The sequence below is a fragment of the Megalops cyprinoides genome, chromosome 5 (assembly GCF_013368585.1).
Source record: "Megalops cyprinoides isolate fMegCyp1 chromosome 5, fMegCyp1.pri, whole genome shotgun sequence".
Taxonomy (NCBI): domain Eukaryota; kingdom Metazoa; phylum Chordata; class Actinopteri; order Elopiformes; family Megalopidae; genus Megalops; species Megalops cyprinoides.
In genome coordinates this window covers 18,186,795-18,201,872 of record NC_050587.1, presented here as the reverse complement: position 1 = coordinate 18,201,872, position 15,078 = coordinate 18,186,795, and the positions used below count along the sequence as shown (strand labels likewise).

Genomic DNA, 15,078 nt, shown 5'->3' with positions numbered 1-15,078 from the left:
CTACCTATTGCACAGACTGACATTTAGCAAAAGTGTGCAAAGAGCTGAGAAAAGCAAAAAAAAAGGGTAGTTATGACAACACAAAATATGATCAATAATATGATCAAGATAAATAGTTCAAATCAAAAATCAGCTTTCTGGTATGACAGCTAAATGACGTCTTCACATGTCCCTGAACCTCCTCCCTGAAGTCGTTTTAGGAAGAAATTACCATTGAAGAAATCACAAAAAATTGTAATAGTTACATGAAAAGTCTTAATGGTTGGGTTCTCTTTTGGGGTGGGGGTATCTTAAAACCCAGTCATGACACTTGAAAGTTAGAATCCCCTATGGAGAGGAACATCCTCTTTGCACCCCCTGTGTCCAAAGCAAATGCAGGCAGGGATGTAGGCAGTAAGTCTCACCAAGGATTGGGGGGGCATCTCACCTGTTTCGAATTTGCAGCAACTTGGCTGCGCTGGTCTCATAGTGTAACATTAACTCTCCTTCCTGTTCCATATGAAAATTTAAGCGTGATCCCAGAAGAGCAGTAAAATCTGGAGTCCCGGCCAAACCGTGCTCCTGGTCACACATGGTAGTGGTAGATCATTTAAACAAACCACAGAGTTGCTCCCTGCTTCGACCAGGTAGGCTGCTGTGCTCTGCTCGTTCCGAAACGGGAACGCTCGTTCGGTGTCGAAGGGGGCCTAAAATTGCCTCGCTACCGTCGGGTCACACGTTTTCACATCCCGAGCCAAATCGGTCGCTCTGTAAACCCCCCCTCAAGGGCCAGCCCCGCAGAACAACAGCATCAAAAAAACAATGCAGGACCGCCGTGGAGATGGCGTGCTGCAATGTGGATTTACAATAAAGGGATTCTGCACTACCATATGGTGTACAGAAGCGCAGCATGTAACTCCAGGTCTCACGAGTTTCATTTGCAATGCATCAAATTTACAAATGAACCTCCTGATAGCACTGAAGCCCAACCTACATGGACAAACACATGTAAATAACTCAGAATTCCTCGTAGTTATCACTGACTCAGCTCGGCCGCGGCCATCTGCCCCTCGCATCATTCCAAGCAAAGCGGCCCAGTAATATTTACGTAACACAGGCTCTAAATGCCAGCACTTAACATTTTTAACTGCCTCCAGTGGAGCAGATAGTAAGCTCTAAAATACCAAATCATCTCGTGAATGGAGATTTAACGGCGGTTTTTCATGGCTTTTGCAGGAGGGCTGTTTTTTTTTTTTTTTTTTTTAATTTTTTATTTCCTCCCGCATTTCCATGACGTCCGCGGGCCCGGAGAGGTCCACAGAGGCGAGGGCTTTTTGGGATCAGCGCAGCTCCTGAATGGCCTTCTTTCCCTCCCGCTCACCCCTCTCCCGTGCTCCTTGCGCTCGTGGCATCCGGCTCTGCCAATGGGGCCTGAAAGCGCTCCGCATTTATGCCTTTTTCAGATGATTTTAGCACTTCTGCACACATAAACCACAGAGCACTGACACATAAAACACATAAGCTGGAGAAAACGGCCCCCGCGGGGTTCGACTGGACAATGCCACCAACCAGTCAAAACAGTTGAGAAAAAAAAAAAGTTACAGAACTGCCATAACAACCCTGGCGTTGATAACTGACAACAATAAATAAAGCCTTATCCCATTCACAGTGCTAGGGCTAATAAAACAGATGTATAATAATACATTTACATTCATAATATATAATCACAGCATATGGCAGTCTCCCTTTTTCCTCAATCTATGTGTGTGTTTATATATATATATATATATATATATATATATATATATATATATATATATATATATATATATATATGTATAAAAACCATGGGATCATGTTTAGAGGAACTGCACTTAGAGAACGCTTATTCATGACAGTCATTTATTGTGAAATGTTCTTTCTTGTGTCTGTCCAAGTCAGGTGCAGGTAAAAAGAATTTTGAAACAGGGGGGGTTGAAGTGGGTGAAATTAATTACATTGTGACCATCAAACAGTTCTTAAATTCCATGGATTTGTCACTTCATCAAAGTAGTAAAAAATGCAGATGTGGTACAAATATTGAGCCTAATTCTGTACCAAGCTGAACAAGAATGTTTCACAAGCGGGCGTGTCACAGTAGGATCGAAAACAAAATGTTTTCAAATTGTAATTGGGCCTATTCTTTTTGCTGCATGTTCTCGATGTTTATTTCACATGACTACTTCCTGTAAGAAATGCCAATGCAATACAAATGTGACGAGAATATAGACAAATATTCCTGACTCAAAATTCCACATGGACATCGAGGTAAATTCCAGCAAACCAAAGAGCACATTTCAGCAGACCAGTGAGCAATTGCATAAAAACTGGTGGCAAGTATTTCTGTGCGACATTCACCTCATTTTACAGTTGACCTCGCTGAAGTAAGCGGTAAAGGGAATGCCCCATTCACATATGGGTAAGGCATCTGCAATACAGGGTTAAATGCTATGTACGCTGTAAAAGTCAGCAATGTCACTCAGAAACTGCCTCCGTAAGAGGCCCATAGTTAACTCTACAGAGCAGGGGTAACAAATAAACCAACCAAAAAAAAAAAAAAAACATGACTGAAGCTCCATATTCCGCAATTGTCTCTGTCGTCCGTATGAGGAGGGGTTGAAGGAGGGCGTGCTCTAAGACAGGGGGGGGGGTGTAAACCCTGGCCCTGCCCTCACCTCCTCGCTTTTTTCTCCTTCATGAGCTTCTTGCTCTCCTCTCTCCTCCTCTTGTTGACGGGATTGCGCGGGTCATAGATCTCGAAGGTGTCCTCATCCTGCATATTGGCGTCCTTCACTTTCCTGGTTTGCTCGTCAAAGTGCAGCACGTGGGCCATCCTGAATTAGACAGGGAAGACTTCAGCAGCCTGCAATACACCAGCTACAGCATGATAAATCACTCGGGCTTTAGATTAGCTGAGGGCTTCCCCCCAATCTATAACATATAAGCAGACTGGCCGATTCGCAAATTCACTGAACTGTTGCATGAACTTAGTGGGGCTATTACACTTAAAACAAAATGAAACTACTGCTTGAATGTCAAAATCCATAGAGGAGAAGACGACCATCTATTCAAGGAAACACGCCCCACCCCCTCCCTTTGACTTATGTCTTTATAGGGTGAAAAGCCAAGGTAAATTTGCGTAACTCTAGGATGATCTGACTGTTCACTGCGTTGATGATGAAGTAATGCTATGGCGGTGTTTTTACAAAAAACATTATTATTAATTGTTATTACTGTTACCAACCAACCAAAGAAATTAAAACCTTATGAAACCACAGAGGATCCAAATTACACCTGAAACACACATATACGGTAAAAAACAGTGTTTATGTGGTGGAGCCATGAAAGAGAGAGGTGGGGGAAAATAAGAGGCCGGTGCTGCTACACAGAGTTGTTCCAGTTCAGCTGCTGAGGTGGATCACATGGGAGGTGTGGATGAAGACAGGTGTCTTTTTCTATTACAGTACAACTTCTGAGTGAGATGCCAGTGCTACTGTACTGGGAGGTCTGGGTGGGAAGATTCCATACCCTGCAATATTATCTACCCTATCAGATTATACCCTGTCAGATTCTAAACCGTATGAGATTCTAACACAACCAGATTCTCTACAATGCCAGATTATAAACAGATTACCAACCCTGCCAGATTCTATACCCTGGAGACTGTAAATCCTGTCATATTCCCAAACTCACCACACAGTAAACCTTGCCATATTCCAAACCCAAACTGACTGCTAGGCCCCAAATGCTGACAGACTCTACAGCCCTGTAACAGCCTCATCAGGGCAGCTCCACAGTCTCCCTTCCTTCCAGCAGTTTGGCCCGGGAGACGAGAGGACCCTGTCGCATGGCGGGACTGCAGACGCTCATCTGCGTCTCATTTCCCCTCTATCTCACGGGCGGTACGCCGCCCTGCTGAAAAAAAAAAAAACAGGAGCCTGGGTGTTCAACACAGGACAGAGCAACATGTGGAGGGACACAGGCCCGTGAGCCGGGCGTTCACCGACTTGTGCGACAAAGTCCGTGGCAGGTCCCATTCAGACGGGCCCCTCGGTCACGGGAAACGCGCACAGGAATACCGCCGTGGCGCGAGCGCGTGACCGATTTGACAACGCACAAGGCAACACCAGCAGAGAGGTGCGCCGCACCTGAGCGGGCCGCAGAAGAACGAACGCGAAAATGCCTATCCCAGCAGACAGACAAAAGACAACATACCGTAAAAATATGGAACCGAAACATTCCAAACGTGTTCAGAGGAGATCGAAAAGGAATGAAATGCAGCTGGAGGAAGACTCGGATATTCTGAACGCTGGGTTTTAGCTTCCATTTGGGACCTGGAGCACGCAACACCTTGAAAATAAAAAACAGGCCGAATATCAAATGTCTGCAAACAGTAAAGGCAGGCAGAGACCAACAGGTTGTCTGGAAGAACAAAAACAGGACCGCTGCAATGGAGCTGGCTCTGATATGAGAATAATCAGCTTTCTGCAGCCCTCATGTCCTCAGCGTGGTTTAAAGTGTTCCAGGAGACACTGCTAAAATTAAAGAAAACCGAGTGATTATTACACTCAGTAACACCCTGCCTTATTATTCAGATACATATACAGACCGTTTCCAATGAACTTCAAACGGATGAATTTCAGCGAGAGCCAGAGATCAGAGACGCACAAGTGAAGACAGCTACAGAGGTCTCATTCAACAATGGTGTTTCAGCGCAGCTGCGGGAACTTGTTAAGACAGCTCAAGTGAATCTGAATGATGAGGAAAAGCTAATACTTGATCATGATGATCCTGACACAAACAGGGCAACTGGTAAAAGTAACATGACCACGAAGGTGCGCCACCCTATCAGATGTGTACTGTGGAGGTACCACTTAAAAAGGCAATTTTTTTTTCCATTACTGATTCCATTCCATTCCCTTTTCAGTCTTTCATCATCTTTTTCACTGTACTTTCTAATTCTTTGTCATGGTTTGCAGTGCTTTCAGTAATAAATGCCAAATTAAACACATACATGCAATTGAACTGTAATTAATAACTATATAATGAAATTCTGGTTGCAAATTTCTGGTGCCATTTCTCGTGTCTCCACAACCCAAGCCTCACTGTGGTCTTGCTACCAGTCATTCTGAAAGGCATAGCCAAGTGCAGTTTCACGTGCATGTTTCCATGAAAACACCTTGGTAATGGTATCAATGCTGCAGAGGCTGCACACCTCTTTCATTTAGCAAAACGTCAATCAGTACACACACCCATTCTTCCCTACTACTTTACTCACTTAAACCAAGAAGAGGGAATGAACTCCCTGTTTCACTGAAATTATACTGATGTTCCTGTAGAGACTATTTGATTCCATTTTGAAATGACCATTCCACTCAGCTTCCATAGGAAAAAATCTGTCAGTCATTCCGCAGTCAGTGAAAAGGTATGCATAAAACATATATTGTTGGTAAAGGATGTCTCTGTTGCTGTAACCACTACGCTGTACTGTTAAATGATATTCCCTCCCCCGCCTACCCTCTGTAACTTGTTGACCGAGAAGCTTGATGGGGGACATGAATCCAGTAGCTCTCGCCAGTGACAGAGTAATCAATCAAACACAGATTCCTCGCTGCAAAAGCTACGGGGGGATGACTTGAACGAGGACAGGTAGTGACAGAAAGGGAAGGCTCTTCGGGAAGGGTGAAATAGGTCACCGTTATGCATCAAGTGGACACAGCTGCCTGCTTCTCCAGGATTTGCAAGAAAGCAGCAAACGCACAACAGGCTGACAACCCACACCTGTTTAAACTGTTCTGGTGACAGATGTCCACATTTCACAACAGGGTCAAGGGAGAGTGCTTCCAGGAATATCAAAAAACAAGAACAAAGAAGAACACGGTCTATTGCCAACACGCACATCAGAGCACATCTGAAACAAAACCCCAAAAATACAGCATAGCAATACTACAACAAACAGAACTTAAAACAGGATGCTCACTAAAGTACTGTGCTTACTTTGGTCCCAATGGCGCTGGCTTGTGTGACTTAGGCTTAAATTATGTGTTTGAGGTATGATTTGAAAGTCACATGTGAAATGCATGCACAACTGACATTCACTTAGAAATCCACTGAACACAGTGAAATAGGGTTGGGGATGCATGAGAGAAGAGTTCTGAGACAACTGTCATTATTAAATTGAACAGTTACATGAAAGTAACTCTGTGCTACTATTGCAGATTTGACTACAACCTATTTTCACACTTCATAATAAAGGATTTTGATGGAAAAAATGTTTTGTCAATTCTAAAAAGTCATTAACTTCCTAAGGCTAGTTAGCAAGCTCATTTAAATCAAATATCATTAATGTAAACTGTCAGTGAGTGAAAAAAATGTTCACTTAATACAAGAGCTAGTTCACTACACAGTTTGCAGACTGTACTGATCTGAACTTTTACAGAACCAAACGTACTCTTGCTAGCCAACTATTTCTGGCATTATTTAGACGGGGAAAACATAACTAACCATATTACCTTTATATAAACACACTTCCTTCAAAAGGGAAATAAGATTTTGTCTTCATTGTCTTGAGCCAGATAAGATCTGAGCAATCATACACTCCTTCAATATTTATTTATTTTTGTATAACCAATGTGAATGTTTTAATTTGTATTACTGAAATATTTTTGGACAAGTAATAATTTTGCATGTGGATATATTTTTCACCTTACACCATCCAAGGCACTGCAGATAGAACGACCTGCCACACAAACAAACAAAAAATAATTTTAACAACACAAACAAAGTAAAAGTTCTCCACCTGTCGATGTGAAATCTGATCGAGTTAGAGGAAAAAAAAAAAAAAAAGCTGGCGATTCAGCTACAGAGGGGCCGCGATCAAAGAGCGCTCCCGATCGCTGCCAAATGGAACGACGTGTACGCTTTTCGGAGAGCGTTTGAAATCTCCGCGAGACGTGACAGCCCATCAGGAATGTCACGGCTGCAGTCTGAAAGGCCCCGAGGACTCCCGCGGTGAGTGTGAGCAGGCTCTGATAATTTGTCTAGCAGTCTCGGCGATGACAGCCCCCCGGCCTAGCTGCAAAGAATTATGGCTCGTGCAGGAGCCCTACTGCTCTACTTGCGCTTATCAAAACGGGTTTTGCTCCCGTTGCTGCCGTGACGCGAGACTTCACAAACCTTCCCGAATTTATTTTCTTTAGCTTTTGAAGAGAGTGGCTGTGTTTGAGGGGGGGGAGGTGGGGGGGGGGGGGGGTAAGAGAGAGGGCCCCGGATTCTTTGAGAGGGGTCGTAGACGCAGACACAGATGGAATAGTTTACACTTCTGGCCCAGACTTGACTTCCAGTGTCTGACCTGTTGTAACCCATGTTCCGTTCACGGGGTGCACCAATCGTGCAGAAAGCGGTGCGGATTCCAGCCTCCCGCTGGTGTTTCTTTTTTTTTTTTTTTCTTTTCCCTGCGAGAACGTTGTGTGTCCCTGCTCTTTTATCTGTATCTGGCTCAGGCTGGCAGCGTGGTGTCTTCCTCTGTAAGGAGGGGAGGCAGGTGAGCGAGGTCCTTGTACAGCAAAGATATGGTTCATTTTGACTGTCAACAAGAGAGACTTCTTCGAGGATGAGGTAACTGATAGCAAGGGCAGATTTTATTATTGCAATACGCACAGACACATACATACACATACATTTTCAGCGTGAAAACATGTCATGATAACATTTAATTGGAATTTGAAATCTGCAGGAAAGGTTGATACTTGCAGGGTAAGCCTTGAGGTCCCTGATGAACGAAAGTACATGGGAGGAAAAGACAGTTGGAGCTTATTTCCTGTTGCTGCCTCCATAAGCCATGAGAATGGGGACAACATACTGCTATAGTCTTCAGTTTATGCCTCTCCTGCCACTACTGCTTTCCATCAACAGAACAGAAGCAACATGTGACACCACGGTCCCACTCAGATGATGGAGACGACCAGTAAATGCAAACAGCAATATAAAAAAAACTCGCATTTCTATCTTCTGCCCATTCATCTATAAAAAAGTAATTCTTTAGTGTGACATTACTGTGGAAAATACACTCAAAGTCTTTCGATGAGTAAAAATGAAGGGGTATTTCATCTATAGCAAAACCTTCAAGGAATAATGAGCCATGTGGCAGTTCAATCAATCTACCAGACAAATTCCAAAATACTGGACGCAGCACTGTGTGTGGGGTATGGGCAAATATCTGCATTCCGACTCGTGTTTTCACTCCAATGTTTTTTTTTCTAAAACCCAGAATGATATAAAAATCTGTTTCCAGTGATCTCTTGGAAATACCCAGGGTAGAGCACGATGGACTTGTCACAGTTGTACATTGGAAATATATCAATGTATAACATAAATTTAAAAGAGGAACAACACTGACAAGTTCATCAAATTGAAAAATATATTTCAGCCAGACCACGGAGGTCAGACACAAAGTCTCCAAAAAATGAAAAGTAAGCCCGCTACGAAAATCCCAGATACATCAAGTGGGACGGGGAATTGCACAGACCCATTCAAATCTGTACAGCCTCTGTGATAAATGGGACAAGACTATAAACCCATCTGCATTATTGCTGAACAGCAATGCCCTACTGTGTAGCCTAGCAGCGTCATGCAATGTGTACTAGTGTGACTACATACACGTGTAGGCAGTACGCTACACGCAGTCAAATAACCCATTTTTACACGGCAAGATTTATATCCATAAAGGACATGAGACAAAGCACGACAGTACCTGCTAGATGAAACCCCATCAAAGTCTTCAGTTGGATTGTTCGGAGCTCAGGTGAATTTCAAAAGAATGTCGATATGGTGGATCTCAGGTCACCTAAGGGGCCGTCTCCTCACTGTAGAGCCCAATCAGTCCAACCATGTTCACCTGCAGTTTCTTTCTCCTTAATTACCTTCCTTTTAATTTACCAAAAACATACCAGATTTCCAGAAATGGAATTAATCTAGTGTGTATTTATAAAACTGTTAATACCAAAACAGCCTTAAAAAAAAAACAGAACCACTACAACTAATGAAATTAAAAAACTTTACAAAATCATTACTTTAGAATCTGTGTGGCCTCCTTTTCCCTTGCTTAAAGAAAAGATTTCACTTCTGAGAAAGATTGTTTGAAACTGTAATGCTACTTTTACTAGGACCTGATGATCATCTTGAGCATCTTGGCAAAAAATGGGAGACTTAACAGGTATGCAGGCACTTATAAATCAATGCTCTAAGTGTTTTTGGGGTACACTTGGTGCATCCAGTGACGCATTCTCCGCGTTTCATTTCCAACAACTTTGAAACAAAACTCAACTCTCAATGTTAATGTCAAGCTCAAGGTAAAGTATTGAGAATTTTCCAGGCAATAACCCTGTGTGCCATTTAAAGACCTTCACATTCCCCCCCATCTGAGTCTAACTGCTTCATTCTTTGAACTTCTCTTCGTACAGCGGGGAACCTCCATCATACTGTAAATATTAAACCTGTCACAAGCCCCTGAAGATCTCTCCCCATTTTAATGTTTAGAGTTAAGGTTGGGCTCCTTTATCCTGACCCCCTGGAATCGCGATTCGGCACGTTTTCCAGCTGTCTATGTTACACTGGTTCAGTCAGGACTGAGCCAGGTGATTAAGTACTTCAGTGGTATAGAAATCTGCAGCACAAAAAAGGTCTTGTGTCAGCTGAGACACATACCATTGTCCTTCATGACAGATTTCAAAGACATTTCTCAGGTGTGTTTGATACAGGACAGCCCCGCGTCTCAAATTGTGCCACCTGATCTGAGGTCTCCCGCCTCTTCCTGCCAACTCACCAACCAAAACACAGCATGCCTGCACACTGATTTATATCACACAATAACAGACTCACACCTCCTGGCCTCCCAGGAGCTGCTTTAGGCGTTTAGGTGTTTTCCCAGTCCACTGCTTCAGCTCTACAGCCATGACTTTACTAAACTGTCACTCATTCCTTCTTACAATGGAGGGGGGAAAAAGCGCTGGAGCTGCTCCTAGTCATGGAAGGTCTATCCCATACATTAGAATGGACATACATCACATAATCATTAAGGTAGTTAAACGAAACAAAACAAAAAAAAAAACACTATTTAGTCTTAATATTTAATTGAGTGTGAAATACGACCCAGTAGACTTAAAATTTGCTCGGTAAGTGGTGTCTGTGATATACTGCTGTGCGAGTCTGCTGACATAGTAATTATTTCATTTTCTCCTTTGTCATCTACTGTGATGCAGTGCTGAATGATGGGAATGTCCTACAAAACAAAGAACTGAAGGCCGCGTCCACCGCGATGGATCGTATATTACACCACAGAGCCCGTAAAACCCAATAACGAAAGTTATATTGTGAAAACAAACAATACAGCGCTCGTTAATTCAGAGCCGTTCCAACCGACGTGCGTTCTGGACCTGCAGCTTGCTGGAAGAATGCACTGTACCGCAATGAGAGGGAAAAATCAAGACAATCTGTCATAGTCACACAAACCTGCTGGTGAGAGCGAAGGGGAGAGTGTGAGAAAGACAGACAGAGAGAGAGACAGAGAGAGAAAGAGAGAGAGAGAGAGAGAGAGAGAGAAAGAGAGAGAGGGAGAGAGGGCTAATACCAGGCTCCGAAAGGTGCAAATTCATAAACCGTGACTTTTCCTCCCCCTTGTTTAGGGACACTTATTCAGACGCTTCAGGATGGGAAAGGAGAACTTGTGCGTTTTGCAAAAGTGGCTCAGGTCCTGCACTCCTCTGGTGCAGTCGGAGGGTGATACAGTCCATCTGCATTCAGATCAACTGGACACCAGCCCTCCGTCTCGCGGGGCGATTATTTATTCTGTAAGCCAGATGAGTGAGTGAGAGATTCACAAACGGTCACCGCGGCACTGCGAAAATAAACAGCGCGTACTGTTTAAATGGTGTCAGTGTCCTGCTGAGGTAAACATGTTGTCTCTCGCTGGGACGGATTTCTTCCGAGAGCAATGAGCCTCTTTGGCCGCTCCAGAACTTTCAACCTAGCGTACAAGTAACGGTCTGATGATGCGCGTTCCTATTTGGGCCCGACCGGGAGACGGAAGTTTGGCTCGAGCTCGGCGAAGGTGATATACAGAGCGTAAAAGGGGAAGTTTTCAACGGTCCCTGAAAATCAGTGTACTGAGACCGACGGCACGCACGTCGCACATTCACGCAACATGAATAACAATTTAAAGTCTGTGCAATGAAGGCAGGGGTGGTGTACACAGTAGAAGGTCTGATACAGCAGTGTCACAAAAGAACACATTCTCCAGTCGGGCAGTATTGGCTCTGTGTAAAAATACTGCCTTTGAGCACCAGTGTGCCACTCACCATCCTTTGTCATCGTCTTCTCCCAGCTCCTCAACGTCCGCCTCTGGGACTTCCGGGGCCTCAGTGATGGCGTTCGAGAGCTTGGACTTGAAGCGATCCAAAAGGGCCAGCGTCTACACAAGAAACAGACTCTGCGTTATTTAGGGACCCTATTGCAAGGCGCAAATCCTCCAACCAACGGCTGCTACACCTCCAGTGCCTGACAGTGATCAGAGTAGCTCTATGAGAGCCTCTGTACACCTTTCTGTACAAACAAACGGTGACGCTCCCTTTTACCTGCTGCTCCCTGGAGGACCCCTTCTTCAGCTTCTGTTTCCTCAGATCCTCGTATTTCTTCCTCCCCTCCAAGTACTCCGCAACTGCCTGGTTCGGGGCCTTCTTGTCATCTGTAAAACAAGACAAATGCAAAGTTATTAAGTCACAGCGTCAGAGGAAGAGGTCCTCATGTTTTCTCTTAACTGACAACTGTCGTCGACCAAATTTGGAAGTTTTGAAGGAAATTTTTTCAACTTATCTGTCATTCTGTAAGACAAAATCTGGACTTCCTGAATCATTAGCATTTCTTTTTAATGTAGTGTTAGTATTCAAGCATTGATTAATCCAAAATGATTTTTGTTAGCTAAAGCACTAAAATGAATGAAGAATGAACTTGTTTATTGATGTTTGAATTATTCTTTTTCGCATTTTCAACTTGTTATAAAATTCAGCTATGGGAGTAGCCTAACTGAAATATTCATTTTAGACCATGTCAATTCAGAGGAATTACATTTGTAAAATATTCAGTTTCTAAAGCATGTCATATCATGCTGTCTTTCCGAAGACCCTTTATTTGATACTAATGAAACTATGATCTGCTGATCTATGAAAATGACAAAATTTTCAACCCTGTCTGCCATTGTGATGAATGAAAAATTCATCTAGCGGAAACCTTGGAATCCAATGTGAACATTATGGTAAAACCCACCATTCACAAATGGTGTGCACACAATCAAACTGGTCAAATAACTAAAAGAAATTTTCCGGACTTTCCTCTGGAAAACACTCATTGCTAATCATGTTCAACATGCAAATGAAATGAATCACAACTGTGGTGGCAATAATGTACTTGAAATACAAGTCTGCTGTGAGGCAGACAAGAAAAAGTCAAAATGAAAAATGATATAGACCATATTTTCAAGGACCGTATAGATGATATAAAAAGTCGGTATTCAATACATGATGTGCTAATTGTCACAAATCCCATGAAAAGCAATCCCGAAAAGAGAAATTCCATCCCTGCAGTAACAATGACCCTTGCAGCAAAGGCAAAAAAAAAAAAAACACCCTGCGATACCAAAGTCAATGCTGGCACCAAGCTGCAGGAACAGTATGATGCCTAGGCTCGCCGTTAGCAGATTATCTGGGATATCTGCGGATTGGCGTTCCGCTGCAAAGCGAAGACAAGTTTCGGCACAGTGACAAATTGATAGTGGAATCAACTACAAAGGCTGGGAAGTAGATCAGAGGACCATAAATGATAGGTTCCCGGTTTAACAAGGGGATCCCTTTTCGTCACGCAATTGTTCAGTGGCATCCAAGACAGTAAATGTTCTCCCCCCAAAAGGGGGGAAAAAATGTGCAGAATTCAGAGCTTTGTCCTTGAAATGAAATAGGTTTGCTTTTAAAACTGTACCTCTGGGCAATGGTTTTGAATGAGAAAACCAAATCCTTCAGTCGTCTAGTTTTGACAAAAAGCACGCACTTAACATTTATGTGACTGTTAGCAATGATTTGATTATAAAGCAAAATAGTTATTACTTTTTTATTTATGACTATGAACGCAACAGCATAGCTTGTTCTTGAATGACCAAAAATCTAGTAAACTAAACAGTTCAACAAAATGCCTCAATGTTTAACCAAAAATGTTAAAATGTAAAATGAAAAAGTAAAAGAAAATGGAAAAGAAATCTAAAAAGTATAAACAAACCAAAATGTCACACTGAAACAGAGGCATATAATAATATATCTGCAAAAGTTCCAACATAATATAGAATGCAAGGCAATGACGACGTTACATAATTTACAGAAGACTTACTTATGGTGCTAACATGCATGTAGCTACATCATGAAGCCTACAAATCAAAGGGAGGCAGACAGGGCCTACAAAGCGTCTGCAGAAGAATTTAGGTGCAAGGGCTGTAAAACATAAATAATATTTCATAGTACAACTAACTCCACATGGATTCAAACCTTCACTCTGAGTTAATAATATGTCTTATACTGGTGAGCTAATTTGGATTGGGACTTGTCCTTGCTTGACTTGCTGGACTGCAGTGTACAGAAGGTGATAACTTTAAAGGATTGTCCATTCAAACAATATAATATGTGTTGAACTATAAATAAAAACAGACACCACCGATGGTTCCTTCATAGAGTCATGTCAGAAAGCAGAAAAGGTGGCTTAAACAGTCTGCTTGAGAAACAGAACCAGAACTGGGACCAGAACAGCGGTGGTGCCTAAAAAGGTCTGGCAACAGTATTAGCTAGTCTGACTGTCACGGGTGTAAGACAAAGTAGCCAGCCAACTCTACAGCAATCTTTTTCTTAGACGTTCACGTTTGGAAAAAGCCATGTGTGTGACTTTTAATCAGACGTTATTTATCTGTTTCCAGTTTTTCATCTTTCTATTGCAACACAGACACAGCATCACTGTTGGCCCGTCTTCTTCAAAATGAATTACAATAAATCAGTTTCTGTTTATACATGAATGATTTTTTTTTTTTTTTTTTGGAAAAAGCACAGGCTGATTTAGAATGTTTAGTGGATGCAGAATTAACAGCCAGTTTTAACACCAAAAGGTCCATCTCTGTAAATACACCAACACCTTATGATTCTTTTCTTGTAGATAAAGCAAATGACTGCAGGGGAAGCATTACCGTAAAGGTTCAAACCATCAACCGTGTGCTCAGCGGTCTCACACACCAACCTTTAGCCTCGTCATGACAATGACCCACATTACTGCTGAAGGCTGGAAAACAAGGCTTTACTGAAGAGGTCATCGATCAAACCTGGAATTTGTCCATGTTAAAAAGGGAGCAACAACTTCCCTCAGGTAGACAGGTAGAGACAGAGAAGTAAAGATTCCTTGAATGAAGAGTGTGGTTCAGGTCACGGATTCCTCGAATGAAGAGTGTGGTTAAGGTCACAGTTACCGCAGTATACCTTCACCTATCACTGGTTAAAAACAAGTCACATCAAATGAGGACCCAAATAAATAAATAAATATAGCCTAATCCTGCGACGGCTGGGGTGCTTCACCAAATCTGGGCAGAGGCCAGCGGGAGGCGAACGCTCCAGGAGGGGCGAGATGGATTCTGCAGAGCTGAGAGCGACAGGCCCCGGGCTCCCGGGCTCCAGAGGCGCTAATGTGCTTTCGCGCGGACCCCTTGGATCGGGTAACCCGGCGCTGGCGTCGCGGCTGAGGCAGACGAGCAGCATGGGGCCGGCCCCGCGGGACGCCTGCTTTTTTTCCCCACAGCGCCTCTGATGTAACACGTGCCAGCTGACCTCACCTGGACGCTTTAGGTTTGGCCAACGCTCGCACTGTGACCACAGCTCATTAACTCTGTCCTATTCTCTCTAATCCAAAAGGGGGAACGCCTCGATAAATAATGGGTAAATATATGGATAAAAAACAGGACACACAACGCCACCAGCCTCGTGCATC

At 43.2% G+C, this 15,078-nt stretch overlaps 1 protein-coding gene across 1 annotated transcript in view; it reads right to left on the bottom strand.

The window, feature by feature from the left end:
• Window positions 1-2,137: 2,137 nt before the first annotated feature.
• The window catches only part of cwc27 (CWC27 spliceosome associated cyclophilin), a 60,492-nt gene continuing 47,551 nt past the window's right edge, over window positions 2,138-15,078 (bottom strand). Inside the window, exons 12-14 of the mRNA XM_036528866.1 lie at window positions 11,649-11,758; window positions 11,373-11,485; window positions 2,138-2,852 (exon numbers count right to left, since the gene is read on the bottom strand). Coding sequence (XP_036384759.1) covers window positions 2,690-2,852; window positions 11,373-11,485; window positions 11,649-11,758 — 386 coding nt within the window. The 3' untranslated portion in view covers window positions 2,138-2,689. The remainder of the gene's footprint in view (window positions 2,853-11,372; window positions 11,486-11,648; window positions 11,759-15,078) is intronic.